Here is a 27,500-nt window from a genome sequence, read left to right as displayed (position 1 = left end):
CGTGCTCGTGTTGCCATACACCCAAAACCGAGCGTGAGGTGCGCGTGCCATGAGGCACGATGCTCGTGTCCGACGATTTGTGCGCGCCGCTGTTCCTGTGCATTTCACGGGGCTGCCTCCGCGAGCGAGAGCGGAGAAACGACTCCAACCTCGAAGATAATGAACAACAAATTTGACGCGTGAGTAAGCACAGCCGCTCGTGTGTTGGTTGATGATGTGCAGACAGCTGTTAATGTGCGGAACCAAACCGGCGCGTGTGTAGCAGCGAGGGGAGAGGTGTGTCTGCATACGCGTGCAGGAATGCCGAAAGCACTGTCGGGCGCATGACTGCACACTCACGTTTCGCTTGTCTTTCTACACAAAACGAACGAGAGTTGAAAGCCCCGCGCGCCTCAGTTCGAGTCCATGTTTGGCCCGCGATGTCGAAGCTGCGCGGCCTCGCGGGCCGAAGTGGAATCCCCGGGTTAAGAGTGCGTGAGCGGCGGGGGCAGGTGCTATGTGACACGGCGTCAAGTCGCGCTCTCCTCCGCGCCTGCAGCCCATGCAGTCGCGAGTCTGTCCCGTGCCAACAAGTCTAAAGCTGTGAGAAAACTTTTCCTTGCGTAGCACGAGCCACCCAGCCCGTTTTCCGCACGGTGAAGTGGTCACGCGAAGGTTAAAGCCTTGCTAAACTAGAGGAGCGGTCCTCAAGTGTGTGACGCGCGATCTTTGATGAAACGGAACCTTAACGTAACGCATTTATGCCGCCTGCGCGTGCAGAGGAGAGCTATTCCGCACTCTCGAGCGCTGCGCGTGTACGGGGTGGACATAAAGGGTAGCAACTCGCGAGAAGACTTTCAACGTGTAAAGCACAATTGGGAAGCGCGTGGCGGAGTTGTCCCGAACAGGCCGGGGGACTGAACACCGCGAGCTTCCAGCCGCGGAGCGGGTCCACGCAGTTAAAGAGGAGCGGAAGGAAGAGCGTTGGAGCAGCGCAAAGTGTGCGCAGGAGTTTTAGGTCTTCCTCCTCCGCGGGGTGCGGTCGTGTGGAGAGGCTGAAGTAAGAGGGTAGGAGTGCACACCCCCACGTCTAATGAGAGCCAGAACACACGCTGGGGAGAATGAGGTCAAACACGGTTTGACTTCATGGTGGGAAAGGTGGCCACTCGCCGGCTGCCCACAGTCCTAGATCACGGCTCCTCCTGAAAACTCAGTCCAGTGTGGTTTCAAGGACACCAAGAATGAAGCAAACTGCCGGTCCACACACCAATGTAAACACTGTTAACCCTTTATGACAACAACGGTCCACCATGTTGTGAGGACAACCACTGATGGCATATAGCAGACGTGCTTATCTCAGCATTTTGTACACGTTTGTGTGTGTGTGGGACAGAGCACATTCCGTCCTAAACCAGTACTATGATGTGTTTGGTCTAGTTCCCATTACCATCACGATTAAACTGAATCTGATGGGGTTCTCAGGGGGAGCTACATAACGCACACAAATGTTTCCACCTCTGGCCAGGTGGGAAAGCAGACCCATCATACAGCTGTGTACAAGTAATAGTGTTTGTGTGTGGGGTTGGTTTTGGCACAGGTGCGTGCGTGTTGCGCTGGGCCTGTCCTTTCCCTGGCTGGAAGCCCTGGTTCCTGTCCAGGTGATCTTTGCCTCTTTCTCTGTTTTCCCTGCAGTCTGAAAGATGACGACAGTGGCGACCACGAGCAGGACAACAGCCCACCGAAAGACAGTGAAAAGGAAAAGAACGAGAATGAGGAGAAGGACCAAAACACTACCAAGAGGAAGGTGCGCGCGCGTCTACCTGGAACGTCTCCGCACTGACTGTAAATTGAGGAATTGTACTTTGCAAGGTCGTCACAACACATTTGTGTGTCATAGGCTGTGGTTCCTGGAGCAGGAGAACACCCTTTGCAGTATAACTACACGTTCTGGTACTCTCGACGAACCCCAGGCAGGCCAGCCAGTACGCAGAGCTACGAACAGAACATCAAACAGATCGGCAGCTTTGCGTCGGTGTGTGTCTCTCTCTCACACACACATGCGCACACACACGAATATGCATCCCCGATCAGTTGTCCATGTTGTTCTCTGTAACGCAGGTGGAGCAGTTCTGGCGTTTTTACAGTCACATGATCAGACCGGGCGATCTGACTGGACACAGTGATTTCCACCTGTTCAAGGAAGGAATCAAACCCATGTGGGAAGTGCGTGTGTGGTGATAAACCTACTACAGAACATAACTAACCACACAGAAGTCATTACCACACACGAGTCACGATAGTCATTACTCCGTCCGTACACGAGTTTATTCTAACACTTAAGACAGTTTGTTGCGTCACTTGCACCTTTAACTGGTCATAATATTCTTAACTGGTCACACACACTGGCGTGATTTGTGATACAGTGTGAACTGACAGTATTAAGGCCAGTGTGTCAGCACAGAGACTCTCCCTCCCTGCAGGGGGCGACGATGGGAACCGGGACTGGCTGTGCTACCTCTGATGTCCTCTTTCTCTGTCCCAGGATGAGGCTAATAAGAGTGGGGGGAAGTGGATCATCCGTCTGCGTAAGGGTTTGGCGTCCCGCTGCTGGGAGAACCTGATCCTGGCCATGCTGGGGGAGCAGTTCATGGTGGGGGAGGAGATCTGTGGGGCAGTCGTCTCTGTGCGCTTCCAGGTACGTCTGAACGGAGCTCCTCCCCTCTCCTCCTCTCCTCTCCTCTCCTCTCCTCCCCTCCAACCCCGCTCTTCTCTGGGGTGTGTGTGTGAGTGAGACTGTATCTCTGTCCTGGGGGGGGGTGTGTGTGTGAGAGACTGTATCTCTGTCCTGGGGGGTGTGTGTGGGTGTGTGAGAGACTGTATCTCTGTCCTGGGGGGGTGTGTGTGTGTGTGTGAGACTGTATCTCTGTCCTGGTGGGGGGGGGGGGTGTGAGTGAGACTGTATCTCTGTCCTGGTGGGGTGTGTGTGTGAGTGAGACTGTATCTCTGTCCTGGTGGGGGTGGGGTGTGTGTGAGTGAGACTGTATCTCTGTCCTGGTGGGGGGGGTGTGTGTGTGAGTGAGACTGTATCTCTGTCCTGGTGGGGGGGGGGGGTATGAGTGAGACTGTATCTCTGTCCTGGTGGGGGGGTGTGTGTGTGAGTGAGACTGTATCTCTGTCCTGGTGGGGGGGGGGTGTGTGTGAGTGAGACTGTATCTCTGTCCTGGTGGGGGGGGGGGGTGTGTGAGTGAGACTGTATCTCTGTCCTGGTGGGGGGGGGGGTGTGTGTGAGTGAGACTGTATCTCTGTCCTGGTGGGGGGGGGGGGGTGTGTGAGTGAGACTGTATCTCTGTCCTGGTGGGGGGGGGGGGTGTGTGAGACTGTATCTCTGTCCTGGTGGGGGGGGGGGGGTGTGTGAGACTGTATCTCTGTCCTGGTGGGGGGGGGTGTGTGTGAGACTGTATCTCTGTCCTGGTGGGGGGGCGGGTGTGTGTGAGACTGTATCTCTGTCCTGGTGGGGAGGCGGGTGTGTGTGAGACTGTATCTCTGTCCTGGTGGGGAGGCGGGTGTGTGTGAGACTGTATCTCTGTCCTGGTGGGGGGGGGGTGTGTGTGTGAGACTGTATCTCTGTCCTGGTGGGGGGGGGGGGTGTGTGTGTGAGACTGTATCTCTGTCCTGGTGGGGGGGGGTGTGTGTGTGTGAGACTGTATCTCTGTCCTGGTGGGGGGGGGGGGGGTGTGTGTGAGACTGTATCTCTGTCCTGGTGGGGGGGGGGTGTGTGTGTGAGACTGTATCTCTGTCCTGGTGGGGGGGGGGGGGGGTGTGTGTGAGACTGTATCTCTGTCCTGGTGGGGGGGGGTGTGTGTGTGAGACTGTATCTCTGTCCTGGTGGGGGGGGGGGGGTGTGTGTGAGACTGTATCTCTGTCCTGGTGGGGGGGGGGGGTGTGTGTGAGACTGTATCTCTGTCCTGGTGGGGGGGGGGGGTGTGTGAGACTGTATCTCTGTCCTGGTGGGGGGGGGGGGGGTGTGTGAGACTGTATCTCTGTCCTGGTGGGGGGGGGGGTGTGTGTGAGACTGTATCTCTGTCCTGGTGGGGGGGGGGGGTGTGTGAGACTGTATCTCTGTCCTGGTGGGGGGGGGGGGGGTGTGTGTGAGACTGTATCCTGTCCTGGTGGGGGGGGGGGTGTGTGTGAGACTGTATCTCTGTCCTGGTGGGGGGGGGGGGGGTGTGTGAGACTGTATCTCTGTCCTGGTGGGGGGGGGGGGGTGTGTGTGAGACTGTATCTCTGTCCTGGTGGGGGGGGGGGTGTGTGTGAGACTGTATCTCTGTCCTGGTGGGGGGGGGGGGTGTGTGTGAGACTGTATCTCTGTCCTGGTGGGGGGGGGGGGGTGTGTGTGAGACTGTATCTCTGTCCTGGTGGGGGGGGGGGGGTGTGTGTGAGACTGTATCTCTGTCCTGGTGGGGGGGGGGGGGTGTGTGTGAGACTGTATCTCTGTCCTGGTGGGGGGGGGGGTGTGTGTGAGACTGTATCTCTGTCCTGGTGGGGGGGGGGGTGTGTGTGAGACTGTATCTCTGTCCTGGTGGGGGGGGGGGTGTGTGTGAGACTGTATCTCTGTCCTGGTGGGGGGGGGGGTGTGTGTGAGACTGTATCTCTGTCCTGGTGGGGGGGGGGGTGTGTGTGAGACTGTATCTCTGTCCTGGTGGGGGGGGGGGTGTGTGAGACTGTATCTCTGTCCTGGTGGGGGGGGGTGTGTGTGAGACTGTATCTCTGTCCTGGTGGGGGGGGGGGGTGTGAGACTGTATCTCTGTCCTGGTGGGGGGGGGGGGGGTGTGTGAGACTGTAATCTCTGTCCTGGTGGGGGGGGGGGTGTGTGTGAGACTGTATCTCTGTCCTGGTGGGGGGGGGGGTGTGTGTGAGACTGTATCTCTGTCCTGGTGGGGGGGGGGTGTGTGTGTGTGAGACTGTATCTCTGTCCTGGTGGGGGGGGGGGTGTGTGTGAGACTGTATCTCTGTCCTGGTTGGGGGGGGGGGTGTGAGTGAGACTGTATCTCTGTCCTGGTTGGGGGGGGGGGGGGTGTGAGTGAGACTGTATCTCTGTCCTGGTGGGGGGGGGGTGTGAGTGAGACTGTATCTCTGTCCTGGTGGGGGGGGGGTGTGAGTGAGACTGTATCTCTGTCCTGGTGGGGGGGGGGGGGTGTGTGTGAGACTGTATCTCTGTCCTGGTGGGGGGGGGGGGGTGTGTGAGACTGTATCTCTGTCCTGGTTGGGGGGGGGGGGTGTGAGTGAGACTGTATCTCTGTCCTGGTTGGGGGGGGGGTGTGTGAGTGAGACTGTATCTCTGTCCTGGTGGGGGGGGGGTGTGAGTGAGACTGTATCTCTGTCCTGGGTGGGGGGGGGGGGGGTGTGTGTGAGACTGTATCTCTGTCCTGGTGGGGGGGGGGGGTGTGTGAGACTGTATCTCTGTCCTGGTGGGGGGGGGGGGGGGGTGTGTGAGACTGTATCTCTGTCCTGGTGGGGGGGGGTGTGTGTGAGACTGTATCTCTGTCCTGGTGGGGGGGGGGGTGTGTTGAGACTGTATCTCTGTCCTGGTGGGGGGGGGGTGTGTGAGACTGTATCTCTGTCCTGGTGGGGGGGGGGGGGTGTGTGAGACTGTATCTCTGTCCTGGTGGGGGGGGGGGTGTGTGTGAGACTGTATCTCTGTCCTGGTGGGGGGGGGGGGGTGTGTGTGAGACTGTATCTCTGTCCTTGTTGGGGGGGGGGGAGGGGGTGAGTGAGACTGTATCTCTGTCCTGGTTGGGGGGGGGGGGGGGTGAGTGAGACTGTATCTCTGTCCTGGTGGGGGGGGGGGGGTGTGTGAGACTGTATCTCTGTCCTGGTGGGGGGGGGTGTGTGTGTGAGACTGTATCTCTGTCCTGGTGGGGGGTGTGTGTGTGTGAGACTGTATCTCTGTCCTGGTGGGGGGGTGTGTGTGTGTGAGACTGTATCTCTGTCCTGGTGGGGGGTGTGTGTGTGTGAGACTATCTCTGTCCTGGTGGGGGGGGGGGGTGTGTGAGTGAGACTGTATCTCTGTCCTGGTGGGGGGTGTGTGTGTGTGTGTGAGACTGCATCTCTGTCCTGGGGTGTGTGTGTGTGTGTGTGAGACTGCATCTCTGTCCTGGGGTGTGTGTGTGTGTGTGTGAGACTGCATCTCTGTCCTGGGGTGTGTGTGTGTGTGTGAGACTGCATCTCTGTCCTGGGGTGTGTGTGTGAGACTGTATCTCTGTCCTGGGGTGTGTGTGTGTGTGTGTGTGAGACTGTATCTCTGTCCTGGGGTGTGTGTGTGTGTGTGTGTGTGTGAGACTGTATCTCTGTCCTGGGGTGTGTGTGTGAGACTGTATCTCTGTCCTGGGTTGTGTGTGTGAGACTGTATCTCTGTCCTGGGTTGTGTGTGAGACTGTATCTCTGTCCTGGGTTGTGTGTGTGAGACTGTATCTCTGTCCTGGGGTGTGTGTGTGAGACTGTATCTCTGTCCTGGGGTGTGTGTGTGAGACTGTATCTCTGTCCTGGGGTGTGTGTGTGAGACTGTATCTCTGTCCTGGGGTGTGTGTGTGAGACTGTATCTCTGTCCTGGGGTGTGTGTGTGAGACTGTATCTCTGTCCTGGGGTGTGTGTGTGAGACTGTATCTCTGTCCTGGGGTGTGTGTGTGTGTGTGTGTGTGAGACTGTATCTCTGTCCTGGGGTGTGTGTGTGTGTGTGTGTGTGAGACTGTATCTCTGTCCTGGGGTGTGTGTGTGTGTGTGGTGTGTGAGACTGTATCTCTGTCCTGGGGTGTGTGTGTGTGTGTGTGTGTGTGAGACTGTATCTCTGTCCTGGGGTGTGTGTGTGTGTGTGTGTGTGAGACTGTATCTCTGTCCTGGGGTGTGTGTGTGTGTGTGTGTGTGAGACTGTATCTCTGTCCTGGGGTGTGTGTGTGTGTGTGTGTGTGAGACTGTATCTCTGTCCTGGGTGTGTGTGTGTGTGTGTGTGTGAGACTGTATCTCTGTCCTGGGGTGTGTGTGTGTGTGTGTGTGTGAGACTGTATCTCTGTCCTGGGGTGTGTGTGTGTGTGTTGGGTGAGACTGTATCTCTGTCCTGGGGTGTGTGTGTGTGTGTGTGTGTGAGACTGTATCTCTGTCCTGGGGGTGTGTGTGTGTGTGTGTGTGTGAGACTGTATCTCTGTCCTGGGGTGTGTGTGTGTGTGTGTGTGTGAGACTGTATCTCTGTCCTGGGGTGTGTGTGTGTGTGTGTGTGTGAGACTGTATCTCTGTCCTGGGGTGTGTGTGTGTGTGTGTGTGTGAGACTGTATCTCTGTCCTGGGGTGTGTGTGTGTGTGTGTGTGTGAGACTGTATCTCTTGTCCTGGGGTGTGTGTGTGTGTGTGTGTGTGAGACTGTATCTCTGTCCTGGGGTGTGTGTGTGTGTGTGTGTGTGAGACTGTATCTCTGTCCTGGGGGTGTGTGTGTGTGTGTGTGTGTGTGAGACTGTATCTCTGTCCTGGGGTGTGTGGGTGTGTGTGTGTGTGTGAGACTGTATCTCTGTCCTGGGGTGTGTGGGGGTGTGTGTGTGTGTGAGACTGTATCTCTGTCCTGGGGTGTGTGTGTGTGTGTGTGTGTGTGAGACTGTATCTCTGTCCTTGGGTTGTGTGTGTGTGTGTGTGTGTGAGACTGTATCTCTGTCCTGGGGTGTGTGTGTGTGTGTGTGTGAGACTGTATCTCTGTCCTGGGGTGTGTGTGTGTGTGTGTGTGTGAGACTGTATCTCTGTCCTGGGGTGTGTGGGGTGTGTGTGTGTGTGTGAGACTGTATCTCTGTCCTGGGGTGTGTGGGTGTGTGTGTGTGTGTGAGACTGTATCTCTGTCCTGGGTGTGTGGGTGTGTGTGTGTGTGTGAGACTGTATCTCTGTCCTGGGGTGTGTGGGTGTGGGTGTGTGTGTGAGACTGTATCTCTGTCCTGGGGTGTGTGGGTGTGTGTGTGTGTGTGAGACTGTATCTCTGTCCTGGGTGTGTGTGTGTGTGTGTGTGTGTGAGACTGTATCTCTGTCCTGGGGTGTGTGGGTGTGTGTGTGTGTGTGAGACTGTATCTCTGTCCTGGGGGTGTGTGGTGTGTGTGTGTGTGTGAGACTGTATCTCTGTCCTGGGGTGTGTGGGTGTGTGTGTGTGTGTGAGACTGTATCTCTGTCCTGGGGTGTGTGGGTGTGTGTGTGTGTGTGAGACTGTATCTCTGTCCTGGGGTGTGTGGGTGTGTGTGTGTGTGTGAGACTGTATCTCTGTCCTGGGGTGTGTGGGGTGTGTGTGTGTGTGTGAGACTGTATCTCTGTCCTGGGGTGTGTGGTGTGTGTGTGTGTGTGAGACTGTATCTCTGTCCTGGGGTGTGTGGGTGTGTGTGTGTGTGTGAGACTGTATCTCTGTCCTGGGGTGTGTGGGTGTGTGTGTGTGTGTGAGACTGTATCTCTGTCCTGGGGTGTGTGTGTGTGTGTGTGTGTGAGACTGTATCTCTGTCCTGGGGTGTGTGGGTGTGTGTGTGTGTGTGAGACTGTATCTCTGTCCTGGGGTGTGTGTGTGTGTGTGTGTGTGTGAGACTGTATCTCTGTCCTGGGGTGTGTGGTGTGTGTGTGTGTGTGAGACTGTATCTCTGTCCTGGGGTGTGTGGTGTGTGTGTGTGTGTGAGACTGTATCTCTGTCCTGGGGTGTGTGGTGTGTGTGTGTGTGTGAGACTGTATCTCTGTCCTGGGGTGTGTGGGTGTGTGTGTGTGTGTGAGACTGTATCTCTGTCCTGGGTGTGTGTGTGTGTGTGTGTGTGAGACTGTATCTCTGTCCTGGGGTGTGTGTGTGTGTGTGTGTGTGTGAGACTGTATCTCTGTCCTGGGGTGTGTGGTGTGTGTGTGTGTGTGTGAGACTGTATCTCTGTCCTGGGGTGTGTGGGTGTGTGTGTGTGTGTGAGACTGTATCTCTGTCCTGGGGTGTGTGTGTGTGTGTGTGTGTGTGAGACTGTATCTCTGTCCTGGGGTGTGTGTGTGTGTGTGTGTGTGAGACTGTATCTCTGTCCTGGGGTGTGTGGGTGTGTGTGTGTGTGTGAGACTGTATCTCTGTCCTGGGGTGTGTGGGTGTGTGTGTGTGTGTGAGACTGTATCTCTGTCCTGGGGTGTGTGGGTGTGTGTGTGTGTGTGAGACTGTATCTCTGTCCTGGGGTGTGTGGGTGTGTGTGTGTGTGTGAGACTGTATCTCTGTCCTGGGGTGTGTGGGTGTGTGTGTGTGTGTGAGACTGTATCTCTGTCCTGGGGTGTGTGTGTGTGTGTGTGTGTGAGACTGTATCTCTGTCCTGGGGTGTGTGGGTGTGTGTGTGTGTGTGAGACTGTATCTCTGTCCTGGGGTGTGTGGGTGTGTGTGTGTGTGTGAGACTGTATCTCTGTCCTGGGGTGTGTGGGTGTGTGTGTGTGTGTGAGACTGTATCTCTGTCCTGGGGTGTGTGGGTGTGTGTGTGTGTGTGAGACTGTATCTCTGTCCTGGGGTGTGTGGGTGTGTGTGTGTGTGTGAGACTGTATCTCTGTCCTGGGGTGTGTGGGTGTGTGTGTGTGTGTGAGACTGTATCTCTGTCCTGGGGTGTGTGGGTGTGTGTGTGTGTGTGAGACTGTATCTCTGTCCTGGGGTGTGTGGGTGTGTGTGTGTGTGTGAGACTGTATCTCTGTCCTGGGGTGTGTGGGTGTGTGTGTGTGTGTGAGACTGTATCTCTGTCCTGGGGTGTGTGTGTGTGTGTGTGTGTGTGAGACTGTATCTCTGTCCTGGGGTGTGTGTGTGTGTGTGTGTGTGTGAGACTGTATCTCTGTCCTGGGGTGTGTGTGTGTGTGTGTGTGTGTGAGACTGTATCTCTGTCCTGGGGTGTGTGTGTGTGTGTGTGTGTGTGAGACTGTATCTCTGTCCTGGGTGTGTGTGTGTGTGTGTGTGTGTGAGACTGTATCTCTGTCCTGGGGTGTGTGTGTGTGTGTGTGTGTGAGACTGTATCTCTGTCCTGGGGTGTGTGTGTGTGTGTGTGTGTGTGAGACTGTATCTCTGTCCTGGGGTGTGTGTGTGTGTGTGTGTGTGTGAGACTGTATCTCTGTCCTGGGGTGTGTGTGTGTGTGTGTGTGTGTGAGACTGTATCTCTGTCCTGGGGTGTGTGTGTGTGTGTGTGTGTGTGAGACTGTATCTCTGTCCTGGGGTGTGTGTGTGTGTGTGTGTGTGTGAGACTGTATCTCTGTCCTGGGGTGTGTGTGTGTGTGTGTGTGTGTGAGACTGTATCTCTGTCCTGGGTGTGTGTGTGTGTGTGTGTGTGTGTGAGACTGTATCTCTGTCCTGGGGTGTGTGTGTGTGTGTGTGTGTGTGTGAGACTGTATCTCTGTCCTGGGGTGTGTGTGTGTGTGTGTGTGTGTGTGAGACTGTATCTCTGTCCTGGGGTGTGTGTGTGTGTGTGTGTGTGTGTGAGACTGTATCTCTGTCCTGGGGTGTGTGTGTGTGTGTGTGTGTGTGTGAGACTGTATCTCTGTCCTGGGGTGTGTGTGTGTGTGTGTGTGTGTGTGAGACTGTATCTCTGTCCTGGGGTGTGTGTGTGTGTGTGTGTGTGTGTGAGACTGTATCTCTGTCTGGGGTGTGTGTGTGTGTGTGTGTGTGTGTGAGACTGTATCTCTGTCCTGGGGTGTGTGTGTGTGTGTGTGTGTGTGAGACTGTATCTCTGTCCTGGGGTGTGTGTGTGTGTGTGTGTGTGTGAGACTGTATCTCTGTCCTGGGGTGTGTGTGTGTGTGTGTGTGTGTGTGAGACTGTATCTCTGTCCTGGGGTGTGTGTGTGTGTGTGTGTGTGTGAGACTGTATCTCTGTCCTGGGGGTGTGTGTGTGTGTGTGTGTGAGACTGTATCTCTGTCCTGGGGTGTGTGTGTGTGTGTGTGTGAGACTGTATCTCTGTCCTGGGGTGTGTGTGTGTGTGTGTGTGAGACTGTATCTCTGTCCTGGGGTGTGTGTGTGTGTGTGTGTGAGACTGTATCTCTGTCCTGGGGTGTGTGTGGTGTGTGTGTGTGAGACTGTATCTCTGTCCTGGGGGGTGTGTGTGTGTGTGTGAGACTGTATCTCTGTCCTGGGGTGTGTGTGTGTGTGAGACTGTATCTCTGTCCTGGGGTGTGTGTGTGTGTGAGACTGTATCTCTGTCCTGGGGTGTGTGTGTGTGTGTGTGTGAGACTGTATCTCTGTCCTGGGGTGTGTGTGTGTGTGAGACTGTATCTCTGTCCTGGGGTGTGTGTGTGTGTGAGACTGTATCTCTGTCCTGGGGTGTGTGTGTGTGTGTGAGACTGTATCTCTGTCCTGGGGTGTGTGTGTGTGTGAGACTGTATCTCTGTCCTGGGTTGTGTGTGTGTGTGTGTGTGAGACTGTATCTCTGTCCTGGGGTGGTGTGTGTGTGTGTGTGAGACTGTATCTCTGTCCTGGGGTGTGTGTGTGTGTGTGTGTGTGAGACTGTATCTCTGTCCTGGGGTGTGTGTGTGTGTGTGTGTGAGACTGTATCTCTGTCCTGGGGTGTGTGTGTGTGTGTGTGAGACTGTATCTCTGTCCTGGGGTGTGTGTGTGTGTGTGTGTGAGACTGTATCTCTGTCCTGGGGGTGTGTGTGTGTGAGACTGTATCTCTGTCCTGGGGTGTGTGTGTGTGTGTGGGTAGACTGTATCTCTGTCCTGGGGTGTGTGTGTGTGTGAGACTGTATCTCTGTCCTGGGGTGTGTGTGGTGTGTGAGACTGTATCTCTGTCCTGGGGTGTGTGTGTGTGTGAGACTGTATCTCTGTCCTGGGGTGTGTGTGTGTGTGAGACTGTATCTCTGTCCTGGGGTGTGTGTGTGTGTGTGTGAGACTGTATCTCTGTCCTGGGGTGTGTGTGTGTGTGAGACTGTATCTCTGTCCTGGGGTGTGTGTGTGAGACTGTATCTCTGTCCTGGGGTGTGTGTGTGTGTGTGTGTGTGTGAGACTGTATCTCTGTCCTGGGGTGTGTGTGTGTGTGTGAGACTGTATCTCTGTCCTGGGGTGTGTGTGTGTGTGAGACTGTATCTCTGTCCTGGGGTGTGTGTGTGTGTGTGTGTGTGTGAGACTGTATCTCTGTCCTGGGGTGTGTGTGTGTGTGTGTGTGAGACTGTATCTCTGTCCTGGGGTGTGTGTGTGTGTGTGAGACTGTATCTCTGTCCTGGGGTGTGTGTGTGTGTGTGAGACTGTATCTCTGTCCTGGGGTGTGTGTGTGTGTGTGAGACTGTATCTCTGTCCTGGGGGTGTGTGTGTGTGTGTGTGAGACTCTGTATCTCTGTCCTGGGGTGTGTGTGTGTGTGTGTGTGTGAGACTGTATCTCTGTCCTGGGGGTGTGTGTGTGTGTGTGTGTGTGAGACTGTATCTCTGTCCTGGGGTGTGTGTGTGTGTGTGTGTGTGAGACTGTATCTCTGTCCTGGGGTGTGTGTGTGTGTGTGTGTGTGAGACTGTATCTCTGTCCTGGGGTGTGTGTGTGTGTGTGTGTGTGAGACTGTATCTCTGTCCTGGGGTGTGTGTGTGTGTGTGTGTGTGAGACTGTATCTCTGTCCTGGGGTGTGTGTGTGTGTGTGTGTGTGAGACTGTATCTCTGTCCTGGGGTGTGTGTGTGTGTGTGTGTGTGAGACTGTATCTCTGTCCTGGGGTGTGTGTGTGTGTGTGTGTGTGTGAGACTGTATCTCTGTCCTGGGGTGTGTGTGTGTGTGTGTGTGTGTGAGACTGTATCTCTGTCCTGGGGTGTGTGTGTGTGTGTGTGTGTGAGACTGTATCTCTGTCCTGGGGTGTGTGTGTGTGTGTGTGTGTGAGACTGTATCTCTGTCCTGGGGTGTGTGTGTGTGTGTGTGTGTGAGACTGTATCTCTGTCCTGGGGTGTGTGTGTGTGTGTGTGTGTGAGACTGTATCTCTGTCCTGGGGTGTGTGTGTGTGTGTGTGTGTGTGAGACTGTATCTCTGTCCTGGGGTGTGTGTGTGTGTGTGTGTGTGAGACTGTATCTCTGTCCTGGGGTGTGTGTGTGTGTGTGTGTGTGAGACTGTATCTCTGTCCTGGGGTGTGTGTGTGTGTGTGTGTGTGAGACTGTATCTCTGTCCTGGGGTGTGTGTGTGTGTGTGTGTGTGAGACTGTATCTCTGTCCTGGGGTGTGTGTGTGTGTGTGTGTGTGAGACTGTATCTCTGTCCTGGGGTGTGTGTGTGTGTGTGTGTGTGAGACTGTATCTCTGTCCTGGGGTGTGTGTGTGTGTGTGTGTGTGAGACTGTATCTCTGTCCTGGGGTGTGTGTGTGTGTGTGTGTGTGAGACTGTATCTCTGTCCTGGGGTGTGTGTGTGTGTGTGTGTGTGAGACTGTATCTCTGTCCTGGGGTGTGTGTGTGTGTGTGTGTGTGTGAGACTGTATCTCTGTCCTGGGGTGTGTGTGTGTGTGTGTGTGTGAGACTGTATCTCTGTCCTGGGGTGTGTGTGTGTGTGTGTGTGTGAGACTGTATCTCTGTCCTGGGGTGTGTGTGTGTGTGTGTGTGTGAGACTGTATCTCTGTCCTGGGGTGTGTGTGTGTGTGTGTGTGTGAGACTGTATCTCTGTCCTGGGGTGTGTGTGTGTGTGTGTGTGTGAGACTGTATCTCTGTCCTGGGGTGTGTGTGTGTGTGTGTGTGTGAGACTGTATCTCTGTCCTGGGGTGTGTGTGTGTGTGTGTGTGTGAGACTGTATCTCTGTCCTGGGGTGTGTGTGTGTGTGTGTGTGTGAGACTGTATCTCTGTCCTGGGGTGTGTGTGTGTGTGTGTGTGTGAGACTGTATCTCTGTCCTGGGGTGTGTGTGTGTGTGTGTGTGTGAGACTGTATCTCTGTCCTGGGGTGTGTGTGTGTGTGTGTGTGTGAGACTGTATCTCTGTCCTGGGGTGTGTGTGTGTGTGTGTGTGTGAGACTGTATCTCTGTCCTGGGGTGTGTGTGTGTGTGTGTGTGTGAGACTGTATCTCTGTCCTGGGGTGTGTGTGTGTGTGTGTGTGTGAGACTGTATCTCTGTCCTGGGGTGTGTGTGTGTGTGTGTGTGTGAGACTGTATCTCTGTCCTGGGGTGTGTGTGTGTGTGTGTGTGTGAGACTGTATCTCTGTCCTGGGGTGTGTGTGTGTGTGTGTGTGTGAGACTGTATCTCTGTCCTGGGGTGTGTGTGTGTGTGTGTGTGTGAGACTGTATCTCTGTCCTGGGGTGTGTGTGTGTGTGTGTGTGTGAGACTGTATCTCTGTCCTGGGGTGTGTGTGTGTGTGTGTGTGTGAGACTGTATCTCTGTCCTGGGGTGTGTGTGTGTGTGTGTGTGTGAGACTGTATCTCTGTCCTGGGGTGTGTGTGTGTGTGTGTGTGTGAGACTGTATCTCTGTCCTGGGGTGTGTGTGTGTGTGTGTGTGTGAGACTGTATCTCTGTCCTGGGGTGTGTGTGTGTGTGTGTGTGTGTGAGACTGTATCTCTGTCCTGGGGTGTGTGTGTGTGTGTGTGTGTGTGAGACTGTATCTCTGTCCTGGGGTGTGTGTGTGTGTGTGTGTGTGTGAGACTGTATCTCTGTCCTGGGGTGTGTGTGTGTGTGTGTGTGTGTGAGACTGTATCTCTGTCCTGGGGTGTGTGTGTGTGTGTGTGTGTGTGAGACTGTATCTCTGTCCTGGGGTGTGTGTGTGTGTGTGTGTGTGTGAGACTGTATCTCTGTCCTGGGGTGTGTGTGTGTGTGTGTGTGTGTGAGACTGTATCTCTGTCCTGGGGTGTGTGTGTGTGTGTGTGTGTGAGACTGTATCTCTGTCCTGGGGTGTGTGTGTGTGTGTGTGTGTGAGACTGTATCTCTGTCCTGGGGTGTGTGTGTGTGTGTGTGTGTGAGACTGTATCTCTGTCCTGGGGTGTGTGTGTGTGTGTGTGTGTGAGACTGTATCTCTGTCCTGGGGTGTGTGTGTGTGTGTGTGTGTGAGACTGTATCTCTGTCCTGGGTGTGTGTGTGTGTGTGTGTGTGAGACTGTATCTCTGTCCTGGGGTGTGTGTGTGTGTGTGTGTGAGACTGTATCTCTGTCCTGGTGTGTGTGTGTGTGTGTGTGTGAGACTGTATCTCTGTCCTGGGGTGTGTGTGTGTGTGTGTGTGTGTGAGACTGTATCTCTGTCCTGGGGTGTGTGTGTGTGTGTGTGTGTGAGACTGTATCTCTGTCCTGGGGTGTGTGTGTGTGTGTGTGTGTGAGACTGTATCTCTGTCCTGGGGTGTGTGTGTGTGTGTGTGTGTGAGACTGTATCTCTGTCCTGGGGTGTGTGTGTGTGTGTGTGTGTGAGACTGTATCTCTGTCCTGGGGTGTGTGTGTGTGTGTGTGTGTGAGACTGTATCTCTGTCCTGGGGTGTGTGTGTGTGTGTGTGTGTGAGACTGTATCTCTGTCCTGGGGTGTGTGTGTGTGTGTGTGTGTGAGACTGTATCTCTGTCCTGGGGTGTGTGTGTGTGTGTGTGTGTGTGAGACTGTATCTCTGTCCTGGGGTGTGTGTGTGTGTGTGTGTGAGACTGTATCTCTGTCCTGGGGTGTGTGTGTGTGTGTGTGTGAGACTGTATCTCTGTCCTGGGGTGTGTGTGTGTGTGTGTGTGAGACTGTATCTCTGTCCTGGGGTGTGTGTGTGTGTGTGTGTGAGACTGTATCTCTGTCCTGGTGTGTGTGTGTGTGTGAGACTGTATCTCTGTCCTGGGGTGTGTGTGTGTGAGACTGTATCTCTGTCCTGGGGTGTGTGTGTGTGAGACTGTATCTCTGTCCTGGGGTGTGTGTGTGTGTGAGACTGTATCTCTGTCCTGGGGTGTGTGTGTGTGTGAGACTGTATCTCTGTCCTGGGGTGTGTGTGTGTGTGAGACTGTATCTCTGTCCTGGGGTGTGTGTGTGTGTGTGTGAGACTGTATCTCTGTCCTGGGGTGTGTGTGTGTGTGTGTGAGACTGTATCTCTGTCCTGGGGTGTGTGTGTGTGTGTGTGAGACTGTATCTCTGTCCTGGGGTGTGTGTGTGTGTGTGTGAGACTGTATCTCTGTCCTGGGGTGTGTGTGTGTGTGTGTGTGAGACTGTATCTCTGTCCTGGGGTGTGTGTGTGTGTGTGTGTGAGACTGTATCTCTGTCCTGGGGTGTGTGTGTGTGTGTGTGAGACTGTATCTCTGTCCTGGGGTGTGTGTGTGTGTGTGTGAGACTGTATCTCTGTCCTGGGGTGTGTGTGTGTGTGTGTGAGACTGTATCTCTGTCCTGGGGTGTGTGTGTGTGTGTGTGAGACTGTATCTCTGTCCTGGGGTGTGTGTGTGTGTGTGTGAGACTGTATCTCTGTCCTGGGGTGTGTGTGTGTGTGTGTGAGACTGTATCTCTGTCCTGGGGTGTGTGTGTGTGTGTGTGTGAGACTGTATCTCTGTCCTGGGGTGTGTGTGTGTGTGTGTGAGACTGTATCTCTGTCCTGGGGTGTGTGTGTGTGTGTGTGAGACTGTATCTCTGTCCTGGGGTGTGTGTGTGTGTGTGTGAGACTGTATCTCTGTCCTGGGGTGTGTGTGTGTGTGTGTGAGACTGTATCTCTGTCCTGGGGTGTGTGTGTGTGTGTGTGAGACTGTATCTCTGTCCTGGGGTGTGTGTGTGTGTGTGTGAGACTGTATCTCTGTCCTGGGGTGTGTGTGTGTGTGTGTGAGACTGTATCTCTGTCCTGGGGTGTGTGTGTGTGTGTGTGAGACTGTATCTCTGTCCTGGGGTGTGTGTGTGTGTGTGTGAGACTGTATCTCTGTCCTGGGTTGTGTGTGTGTGTGTGTGAGACTGTATCTCTGTCCTGGGTTGTGTGTGTGTGTGTGTGAGACTGTATCTCTGTCCTGGGTTGTGTGTGTGTGTGTGTGAGACTGTATCTCTGTCCTGGGTTGTGTGTGTGTGTGTGTGAGACTGTATCTCTGTCCTGGGGTGTGTGTGTGTGTGAGACTGTATCTCTGTCCTGGGGTGTGTGTGTGTGTGAGACTGTATCTCTGTCCTGGGGTGTGTGTGTGTGAGACTGTATCTCTGTCCTGGGGTGTGTGTGTGTGAGACTGTATCTCTGTCCTGGGGTGTGTGTGTGTGTGTGTGTGTGAGACTGTATCTCTGTCCTGGGGTGTGTGTGTGTGTGTGTGTGTGAGACTGTATCTCTGTCCTGGGGTGTGTGTGTGTGTGTGTGTGTGTGAGACTGTATCTCTGTCCTGGGGTGTGTGTGTGTGAGACTGTATCTCTGTCCTGGGGTGTGTGTGTGTGAGACTGTATCTCTGTCCTGGGGTGTGTGTGTGTGTGTGTGTGTGTGAGACTGTATCTCTGTCCTGGGGTGTGTGTGTGTGTGTGTGTGTGAGACTGTATCTCTGTCCTGGGGTGTGTGTGTGTGTGTGTGTGTGTGAGACTGTATCTCTGTCCTGGGGTGTGTGTGTGTGTGTGTGTGTGTGAGACTGTATCTCTGTCCTGGGTTGTGTGTGAGACTGTATCTCTGTCCTGGGTTGTGTGTGTGACTGTATCTCTGTCCTGGGTTGTGTGTGTGACTGTATCTCTGTCCTGGGTTGTGTGTGTGACTGTATCTCTGTCCTGGGTTGTGTGTGAGACTGTATCTCTGTCCTGGGGTGTGTGTGAGACTGTATCTCTGTCCTGGGGTGTGTGTGAGACTGTATCTCTGTCCTGGGGTGTGTGTGAGACTGTATCTCTGTCCTGGGGTGTGTGTGTGTGTGAGACTGTATCTCTGTCCTGGGGTGTGTGTGTGTGTGTGTGTGTGTGTGAGACTGTATCTCTGTCCTGGGGTGTGTGTGTGTGTGTGTGTGTGTGAGACTGTATCTCTGTCCTGGGGTGTGTGTGTGTGTGTGTGTGTGTGTGTGTGAGACTGTATCTCTGTCCTGGGGTGTGTGTGTGTGTGTGTGTGAGACTGTATCTCTGTCCTGGGGTGTGTGTGTGTGTGTGTGTGTGTGTGAGACTGTATCTCTGTCCTGGGGTGTGTGTGTGTGTGTGAGACTGTATCTCTGTCCTGGGGGGTGTGTGTGTGTGTGTGTGTGTGTGAGACTGTATCTCTGTCCTGGGGGGTGTGTGTGTGTGTGTGTGTGTGTGAGACTGTATCTCTGTCCTGGGGGGTGTGTGTGTGTGTGTGTGTGTGTGAGACTGTATCTCTGTCCTGGGGTGTGTGTGTGTGTGTGTGTGAGAGACTGTATCTCTGTCCTGGGGTGTGTGTGTGTGTGTGTGTGTGTGAGACTGTATCTCTGTCCTGGGGTGTGTGTGTGTGTGTGTGTGTGAGACTGTATCTCTGTCCTGGGGTGTGTGTGTGTGTGTGTGTGTGAGACTGTATCTCTGTCCTGGGGTGTGTGTGTGTGTGTGTGTGTGAGACTGTATCTCTGTCCTGGGGTGTGTGTGTGTGTGTGTGTGTGAGACTGTATCTCTGTCCTGGGGTGTGTGTGTGTGTGTGTGTGTGAGACTGTATCTCTGTCCTGGGGTGTGTGTGTGTGACTGTATCTCTGTCCTGGTCTGTGTGAGACTGTATCTTTGTCCGTGGGGGTGTGTGTGAGACTGTATCTCTGTCCTGGTCTGTGAGACTGTATCTTTGTCCTGAGGTGTGTGAGACTGTATCTCTGTCCTGGGGTGCGTGTGTGAGACTGTATCCCTGTCCTGGGGTGCGTGTGTGAGACTGTATCCCTGTCCTGGGGTGCGTGTGTGAGACTGTATCCCTGTCCTGGGGTGCGTGTGTGAGACTGTATCTTTGTCCGTGTGTGTGTGAGACTGTATCTCTGTCCTGGGGTGTGTGTGAGACTGTATCTCTGTCCTGGGGTGTGTGTGTGTGTGTGTGTGTGTGTGAGACTGTATCTCTGTCCTGTGGGGGGGGGTGTGAGACTGTATCTCTGTCCTGGGGTGTGTGTGTGTGTGTGTGTGTGTGAGAGACTGTATCTCTGTCCTGGGGTGTGCGTGTGTGAGACTGTATCCCTGTCCTGGGGTGCGTGTGTGAGACTGTATCCCTGTCCTGGGGTGCGTGTGTGAGACTGTATCTTTGTCCGTGTGTGTGTGAGACTGTATCTCTGTCCTGGGGTGTGTGTGAGACTGTATCTCTGTCCTGGGGGGGGGGGTGTGAGACTGTATCTCTGTCCTGGGGTGTGTGTGTGTGTGTGTGTGTGTGTGAGAGACTGTATCTCTGTCCTGGGGTGTGTGTGTGTGAGACTGTATCTCTGTCCTGGGGTGTGTGTGTGTGAGACTGTATCCCTGTCCTGGGGTGCGTGTGTGAGACTGTATCTTTGTCCGTGTGTGTGTGAGACTGTATCTCTGTCCTGGGGGGGGTGTGTGTGAGAGACTGTATCTCTGTCCTGGGGTGTGTGTGAGACTGTATCTCTGTCCTGGGGTGTGTGTGTGTGTGTGTGTGTGTGTGTGAGACTGTATCTCTGTCCTGGGGGGGGGTGTGTGAGACTGTATCTCTGTCCTGGGGTGTGTGTGTGTGTGAGAGACTGTATCTCTGTCCTGGGGTGTGTGTGTGTGAGACTGTATCTCTGTCCTGGGGTGTGTGTGTGTGTGACTGTATCTCTGTCCTGGGGTGTGTGTGAGACTGTATCTCTGTCCTGGGGTGTGTGTGTGTGTGTGTGTGTGTGTGTGTGTGTGTGTGTATCTCTGTCCGTGTTGGGGGGTGTGTGTGTGAGACTATCTCTGTCTTCCCTCAGCCTGATGCAGTCAACAGGGTCTGTGATTTCTGGGTCTGTTGTGGTCGTGTCTACCTGGTGTGTTGACTAGATGTAAAAGCATTGTACAGCATCCTGGGTACTGAGGAAGGTGTCGTATAATACTATATGTGTAACTGTAAGGTGATGTATAATACTATATTGTGTGTGTGTGTGTGTGTGTGTGTGTGTCTGTGTTTAGGAGGATATCATATCCATCTGGAACAAAACGGCCAGTGACCAGGCCACTACTGCCCGCATCAGAGACACACTACGCCGAGTTCTCAACCTGCCCCCCAACACCATCATGGAGTATAAGACACACACAGACAGTATAAAGTGAGTCTCTCTCTCTCTCTCTCACACACACACACACACACACACACACACACACACAACCTGCCCCTCAACACCCTAATGGAGTATAAAACACACACAGACAGTATATAGTGCATCTTGTACACACGCGCACACACACAGTTTTTGTTGTATTTGTGTGTGTGTGCGCGCACGTGCGCAGGGCCTGGGAGGATTTCCACGGTCTTGTGAACGCTAGCGGCGGCCGTTAGCTCTTTCAGCTAAAGTGCCCATGGTAGGAACCAGCTCTACTGGACTAAACTTTACAGATTCTTGCTTATTACTGATATTGTATGGTGTCTAACTTTTGTATTATTATTTTGTATTCTAGGTTTAGTTTACTTTCGTGTGGATGAAGAGGACATTTCTAGAGGAGGAAATTAATTTATCGATTCTTACCATTTTTTAAAACAAACACCACACTGCTGATAAGACCAGGTTTCCCGGCGAAGACGTGTGGATTCTTTTAATTTATCTGATCAGGTGAAACACCCCTGCAAACTGAGAACAAAGAAAGACACAAAGGACTTCTTACATCTGCCAGTGGCTAAGCAGCAGAACTTCAGTGGCTGTTCCAGATGACTGCAGGTGCTGCCTTCAGCCAGCAGGGGGAGCCTGCAGGAAAGGAGCCTCAGAGACTGCAGCTGTCCTGGCTCAGAAGAAGGCTGATTAACCAAACCATGCAATTCACGTGAACGGCTGCGTCACTGTAGAAACGTGACGGTGAACGAGTGCGTTATCGTAGTCTTCAACACCCGTTAGCCACTTTAGGGAGAGAACACCTTTATTGCTCATCACAACAGGGTTACATTTTACTATAGTGCAGTATTTGAACTAGTGTTACAAAGAAGAGGAAAACATTTTAATTTTGAATTGCTCTAAGAAACGAAAGGATATATTTGTAGGTTATCTGAGGCGCTCTGAATGAGATCTGCTTCTGACCATTTTCCATGTTGATTGTGCGGGAGGGTAGGGGACAGAAAACCCGACTTGGGTGCCTATCGCGCTGTGCCTGGCTGGGAGAGCTCTCTGCTGTTGCCTAGGTTACCCAGGAGCGCTCCGCATTCTGGGATGCCACTGTGGGAGGAGCCTGATGTAGTGTGGGCATTCCCTCCCCAAATGCAGGGGCTGGGGTTTATCGGTTTGCATCTCTTACGTACTGCCTGCATAGGAGTGGTGCTGCTTGCAGTATTGTTCTGACTGCGATCGAATGATGAAAGCAATAAATGTTGAACACACAGCTGCTAACCCTGCTGGAGAGACACTGATTGGTCAGGGTCATGTCTGCATACACCCACTTGTTTTTGTCATTGGTTCATGCTCCAGCACATGAAAATTAACATGATCATCATTTGCATATTACTTAATATGAAATAATGACACAGGTTAAAAGTTCCGAATGTTACCTTTAAATCAAGCGCATCTCTGTCCTCTCTGGGCAAAGTGTGGATTTCCAGCGGACACACGTATGCCAGCAGCATGGAGTTCTGGTGTTTCCCTTTATCAACACGTTATCCCCCAGATCAGGGAACCCAAGGTCATTTGATAAACGGCTGTTAAACACAAGGTCATCGTGCCTGCCGTTTTTGGAGTTTACGAGTGTAAAGGCGTCTTCACATCTTTGGTCCGGTTTTGAGATGCTAAATGTGAGCTATTGAGTTTCTGTTTGCCTCTGAATTCATCCTGCTACATCATCCGTAAAGACAAGGAATGCTACCACCGGTGTTCACACGGGCCAAAGACATCATCTAACCTCTGTCGTGTTCCACAGACGATGGCAGATGCTTTAGGTCGTGACGTGTGCTTCCCGTCTCAGATTCTGTGTGCTGGAGTAAGGGGAACAAAATCTCCTGTTTTGTGCCTTTAAAGATCAAATGCGTGTGGGGGTTTGGGAATTCTGTGTATTTGATGGTATGACAAAGCCCTCGCTCAGGTAAGACGTTCTCTGGGATACTGCACGTTCCTGCAGTGTTTCCCTGTGATATCACTCGACTCAACTTTAAGATTCCTCCGATGCAGTTTCAACAGGCCAGAAGTTTTGTACAGTTTTATTAATGCAGGATTCTGGGAAGAATTAAGAATTACCCACAGATCTTTAAACTCAAAAGAATAGCCCGTTTCTTCTTGAAGAGTTCACTTGCCTTTGGTTCAGCTCATTTCAAAGAACATATGATTCTGTAGAGGAGAATGGGAGGGAGAGTGTTCAGTGTTTCACTGAGTTTTAATGCACCAGCTTCCCTAAACAGGTGTCGTCTGTCCGGGCAAATCTGAATCTGAGTGAGACGACAAACTCACCAGTAGAAACGTAGCAGCAAGCAGCAGCACTTTGGTGTTCACACACATGTTCGGGGGGACTGCCAGAGACAATGAGAATCAAGACCCATATCAACCAACCCATACTGGACAATACTGATACATTAGAAGCCTTATCAGTGAAAAACTGTCACAGACAGCAGAGGATCTCGGCTGTTAGCCCAAACCCCAGTCACAACGTTCTCTACCAGCCTATCCAGGCAGATTAAAGCTTTGGATTCTTGCTTTCATAAATGCTGGTGTGGTCTAATCTCAGGTGGTATAAATCTAGCCTGTCCAGGAGCAGCGCTGGGATTATGTCCTGGACAGCTGTTGTCTGGACGCTGCTCTCACCAGCCAGGCCGAAGTGCTCGTGGTCCATGTTGCAGTTCTCGCTGTAACCCTGCCAGTGCTTCCAGACCGTTCCAACACGCTCGCCGATCATGGAGACCACCTAAACAAACCGCCAGAGCAAATAAAAAGTGAAGAGAACTGATTCAGGGGAGGGCCGGTTGTTTCTTAAAACCGAAGCAAATTCTTATTAACTCATAGGTCGTGACTTCTCCAGACAAAGTCGTTGGGTGTGTCCAACCCAGCTCCTGAAGCTGCTGTTGTGCAGTTTCCACCTCACATTATTTAGCCAGTTAGGATCTACTGTGTCTCAAGTGTCTGAGGTATTAGTGTGTTCACCTTAGGTTTTCAAGTTTCAAGTTTGGTTTATTTGTCACATACATAGTCATGCACAGTATAACTCGCAGGGAAATGGTGGAGAGTGTTCTGTCCACACTGAGGAAAAAGAAAAACGGGTGCACAGAGAATATATATATATGTACAAAAATATATGAACAATGGTTTTGCAGGTTGCTATAGCTCTAGAGAAGGTTGGTAGCTCTACAGAAGCAGGGTTGGCATCTTTGACCTTAAGAGGCTTCTGACCGATAAACCTGCACTAAAGAGGAATCACCGATTTCAGAATGGCAGTTTGCTGATTGAGGAGTAAATAAGTAATTCAGGCTTATTTACAGACTTTTATTTCTTTACAGATTTGGCAAAGGGGACCAGAAATCAAATCTACAATGAAACAAGCAATTGAATTTATTTCCTCCAGGCTACTAGTGACACTATAACACTACACGCGCCTTCTGAGTTGTGTGTAATGCTGAGAGCACTAAAATGGTGGTAAATCTGCACAAGGTCAATTATCTTCATGATTTTTACTTGCAGCGTCCAGCCTGCACCTCTCCAATATTCAATAATTACGGTTACAAACAATACGCAAACGTTTCTATGCAGGCCAAACAACTTGTGCAAAACTTCTAAAATAATGTCTATGTTATCTTGCAGCATATCTGTGCGTTTTGTTTGTGTAAACGTTCTGTGAGGTAGCACTAGGGTCTTCAAACACTAGAGACCTGCTCATTTTTTTCATCAAAACAATCTAAATGACTGTGTTTACTTTTATTAATAAGCAAATTATGAAGAAAACTTGAAAAACCTTAAATTCCTCTTAAAGAAGCAAGTTGTCTGAATACTCATCCGTCATGAGGCAATCTACACACACTCTCCACCAAGAAGGAGATTAGCGAAACAAACAGTGGGAGGAGTCTAACCTGGAACTCCTGGTCGGGGAGGCAGCGGATTGGACAGCAAGAGCCTTGTATCCTCAGGGAGGAGGAGCCCGCAGAGTCACACACCTCAAAGTACGGCGTGAACATACTCCACCTGACAGACAGAGGGCGCCGTGTCCGCATAGTCAAATAAAACAGGAAATGCAGAACTAGACACAAAAACAAAAATACCACTAGGTGTGTCAGCATTGAAAGTAAGAAGGTTTCCATACTGCAGTCTATGGGCCGCTGAGATGGTAGCCATGTCTGAGGCAGTCAAATCCTTTAATTTATGAGCAAAATAACTGTCTAAGGTTTAACCCTATAGTTGGGAAATGCAGCCACCATTAGACAGAAATCATCAACTGTATTTGCATAACTTACATTAGCATATTGTTCATTACCATAATCAGCCATGCCCTCTGGGTGAAAAGAATGGGCTTGTTTTCCTTTAAGTCCTAGCCAATCACAGGTGTCCGGGCGGTTGGAGCTCTCTGGAGTGTGTTTGGCTGTACGGTAAACTGTGTTTGTTGTAACTGCCTTGGACCCTGTCAGCTACGCTCAGAGTGCAGGTTGATGTGGAAACCTATCCACTCAAACCAGCTGGGTTAGACCACCTTGGTTCATCAGCCAGTAAACAGGTTTGTTTATGAGCTGCGGCAGGTGGGCTAAAGTTCTAACAGCAGCCTGAGGAGGTTTAGGAGATTCCCACCTGCAGTACACTCATTATTAAATTAATTTGTATTTGTGTGTGTGTATGTGTGCATGTGTGTGAGAGTGCACTCAGGCGTGTGTGTGTGTGTGTGTGAGAAAGACAGTACCTCTGGTGAACAGTACCAATAAGCCCTCCCCGGGCTGTGTGGACCCTCATTTCCATCAAGCAGCATCCAAAACAGCACGTCTCTGCCCTCAGGGGTCTTTCAAAGAGGAAGACAAGCTGCCGGTCGCTGTCAAAACCCTGGAGGGAGCAGGAGCGGGCAGGACCACAGCACTGCACACACACACATGAGCTCTCTGACACACACACACACACACACACACACACACACACACACATACACACACACACAGTAGTATAGCTAGCCTCCTTCTGTCCTCACTGCCTTCTACAGGGGGACAACAGAGCATCCTGACCAGCTGTCTGATACAGACCTGTCTCCTCACAGAACTGTCTCACAGTCTGCTAGGGGACCTGTCTCCTGTCTCCTGTCTCCAGGGTGTCTCCCTCCATAGCACCTCTCAGCACACACACTATAGTCAAAGGGGTGAAGCATGATGGACCTGGAGCACTACATCACCCACATCACTTACAACACCCACATCACCTACATCACCTACATCACTTACAACACCCACATCACCTACATCACCCACATCACTTACAACACCCACATCACCTACATCACCCACATCACTTATAACACCCACATCACCCACATCACCCACATCACTTACAACACCCACATCACTTACAACACCCACATCACCTACATCACCCACATCACTTACAACACCCACATCACCTACATCACCCACATCACTTATAACACCCACATCACCCACATCACCCACATCACTTACAACACCCACATCACTTACAACACCCACATCACCTACATCACCCACAACACCCACATCACCCACATCACTTACAACACCCACATCACCCACATCACTTACAACACCCACATCACCTACATCATCTACATCACCTATATCATCTACATCACCTACATCACCCATAACACCCCCAACACCCACATCACCTACATCACCCCAACACCTACATCACATACATCATCTACAACACCTACATCACCCACATCATCTACAACACCTACATCACCCACATCATCTACAACACCTACATCACCTATATTACCTACATCACCCACCTCACCTACATCACCCATAACACCCACATCACCTATATCACCCATAACACCCCCAACACCCACATCACCTACATCACCCCAACACCTACATCACCTACATCACCTATATTACCTACATCACCCACCTCACCTATATCACCCATAACACCCACATCACCTACATCACCCATAACACCCCCAACACCCACATCACCTACATCACCCCAACACATACATCATCTACAACACCTACATCACCCACATCATCTACAACACCTACATCACCCACATCACCTACAACACCAATAACACCCCCAACACATACATCACTCACAACACCTACATCACCTACAACATCCACATCACCTGCAATACCCCCCACACCTACATCACCTACAACACCCACATCACCCCCAACATCTACATCACCTACAACACCCACAACACCCCAACACCTACATCACCCACAATACTATGTATGTGACGAATAAACCGAACTTGAATACCCACATCACCTACAATACCCACCACTAACCCCAAAGTGAACTCATCCCACCACTAACCCCAAACAGAACCTCTTTCTTGCATGTCATTGTACATTTGTTTCCTAGTCCTAACCCTTACCCTAGTCCTAACCCTTACCTTAGTCCTAACCCTTACCTTAGTCCTAACCCTTACCCTAGTCCTAACCCTTACTTTAGTCCTAACCCTTACCTTAGTCCTAACCCTTACCCTAGTCCTAACCCTTACCTTAGTCCTAACCCTTACCTTAGTCCTAACCCTTACCCTAGTCCTAACCCTTACTTTAGTCCTAACCCTTACCCTAGTCCTAACCCTTACCCTAGTCCTAACCCTTACCTTAGTCCTAACCCTTACCTTAGTCCTAACCCTTACCCTAGTCCTAACCCTTACCCTAGTCCTAACCCTTACCTTAGTCCTAACCCTTACCCTAGTCCTAACCCTTACCTTAGTCCTAACCCTTACCTTAGTCCTAACCCTTACCTTAGTCCTACTCCCTTTAGTTATAATGTGGCCTTGAGTTTCTAAAAAGGCACATGAAATTATTATTATTATTTTTACTATTATTATTATTACTATTATTATTATTATTATTATTATTGAAAACAAGAAATGACACCTAGATTCAGGGTATACGATCTCTGTGCAGGAATGACAATAAAACCTGGCTGGACTTGATAACATAGTGTTAACTTTACATTTATTGTCTCTAATATATCAGCAGTGTTGTTCTGTTGGTGTGCTGGGATTTGGTCTCCTGTCACATAATTACCTTCCACAGCCACAAACAGCTGCGCTTTTGTTTCTGTGGCAATGGTGTATGTTCTGCGGGATATGCACTGTGGTCCTGAAACACAAAATGAACTGCAGTGGGCGTCTCAGCGGGAAAGAAGCGCCCGTGTAGAAACAAACACGTCTGCATAAGGAATAGTACACCCCACAGACCTTTTGACTGTAGTTTCACAAACCATTATTGTATTGTTTAGATGTAGAAGATCGTATGAAGAAGCGCTCAAAAAGTGAGAGAGGAAGAAAGCTATCTGTGGGCTGATTCTTCAGACAGAGCTTAAGAACTTAAATGACATCTAAGCAACTTCCCCATGTGTGAATGAACAACTGCGTAAACTAACAGGGATGTATAAACACACTTAAGGAGGAAGATGGTTTCAGTGACTGTGCTTTCAGCAATGCAGCATGG

The 27,500-nt window shown here is 51.9% G+C and overlaps 2 protein-coding genes and 1 long non-coding RNA gene across 6 annotated transcripts in view; 1 reads left to right on the top strand and 2 right to left on the bottom strand.

Moving 5' to 3' along the window:
- The window catches only part of LOC113591603 (uncharacterized), a 6,996-nt gene extending 5,333 nt beyond the window's left edge, over window positions 1-1,663 (bottom strand). Inside the window, exon 1 of one of the 2 annotated variants that reach the window (XR_014125853.1) lies at window positions 340-1,663. This is a non-coding gene — a long non-coding RNA (uncharacterized LOC113591603). The remainder of the gene's footprint in view (window positions 1-339) is intronic. The other variant, XR_003412212.3, reaches the window with a different exon arrangement.
- Window positions 42-21,274, top strand: eif4e2 (eukaryotic translation initiation factor 4E family member 2). Of its 2 annotated transcripts, XM_035528204.2 has the most exons (8): window positions 42-179; window positions 1,672-1,783; window positions 1,877-2,011; window positions 2,098-2,202; window positions 2,522-2,674; window positions 19,856-19,992; window positions 20,174-20,245; window positions 20,342-21,274. In XM_035528204.2, exons 1-7 carry the CDS (start codon window positions 160-162, stop codon window positions 20,220-20,222), a joined length of 711 nt encoding a protein of 236 aa, XP_035384097.1. In that variant the 5' UTR covers window positions 42-159; the 3' UTR covers window positions 20,223-20,245; window positions 20,342-21,274. The 2 variants fall into 2 exon arrangements, with proteins under 2 accessions (XP_035384097.1, XP_081578948.1); XM_081722822.1 differs by lacking the exon at window positions 20,174-20,245.
- A 355-nt stretch (window positions 21,275-21,629) lies between these two features.
- The window catches only part of LOC113584430 (phospholipid scramblase 2), a 7,318-nt gene continuing 1,447 nt past the window's right edge, over window positions 21,630-27,500 (bottom strand). Inside the window, exons 3-8 of one of the 2 annotated variants that reach the window (XM_035528205.2) lie at window positions 27,075-27,149; window positions 24,731-24,923; window positions 23,913-24,024; window positions 22,657-22,756; window positions 22,306-22,364; window positions 21,630-22,185 (exon numbers count right to left, since the gene is read on the bottom strand). In XM_035528205.2, the coding sequence (XP_035384098.1) occupies window positions 22,159-22,185; window positions 22,306-22,364; window positions 22,657-22,756; window positions 23,913-24,024; window positions 24,731-24,923; window positions 27,075-27,149 (566 nt within the window). In that variant the 3' untranslated portion in view covers window positions 21,630-22,158. Of the gene's footprint in view, window positions 22,186-22,305; window positions 22,365-22,415; window positions 22,757-23,912; window positions 24,025-24,730; window positions 24,924-27,074; window positions 27,150-27,500 lie in introns of those variants that run through there. The other variant, XM_081722821.1, reaches the window with a different exon arrangement.

Source organism: Electrophorus electricus, chromosome 11 (assembly GCF_041902795.1).
Source record: "Electrophorus electricus isolate QZ-2024a chromosome 11, ASM4190279v1, whole genome shotgun sequence".
Taxonomy (NCBI): Eukaryota; Metazoa; Chordata; class Actinopteri; order Gymnotiformes; family Gymnotidae; genus Electrophorus; species Electrophorus electricus.
Note: the sequence above shows the minus strand (reverse complement) of the source record. Positions and strands in the feature narration are given on the sequence as shown.

Coding starts and splice junctions, on each gene's coding strand:
- eif4e2 (XM_035528204.2), top strand. CDS start 160: ATGAACAACAAATTTGACGC. Junction 1,784..1,876: donor AAAACACTACCAAGAGGAAG/GTGCGCGCGCGT, acceptor TGTGTGTCATAG/GCTGTGGTTCCTGGAGCAGG. Junction 2,675..19,855: donor TCGTCTCTGTGCGCTTCCAG/GTACGTCTGAAC, acceptor GTCTGTGTTTAG/GAGGATATCATATCCATCTG.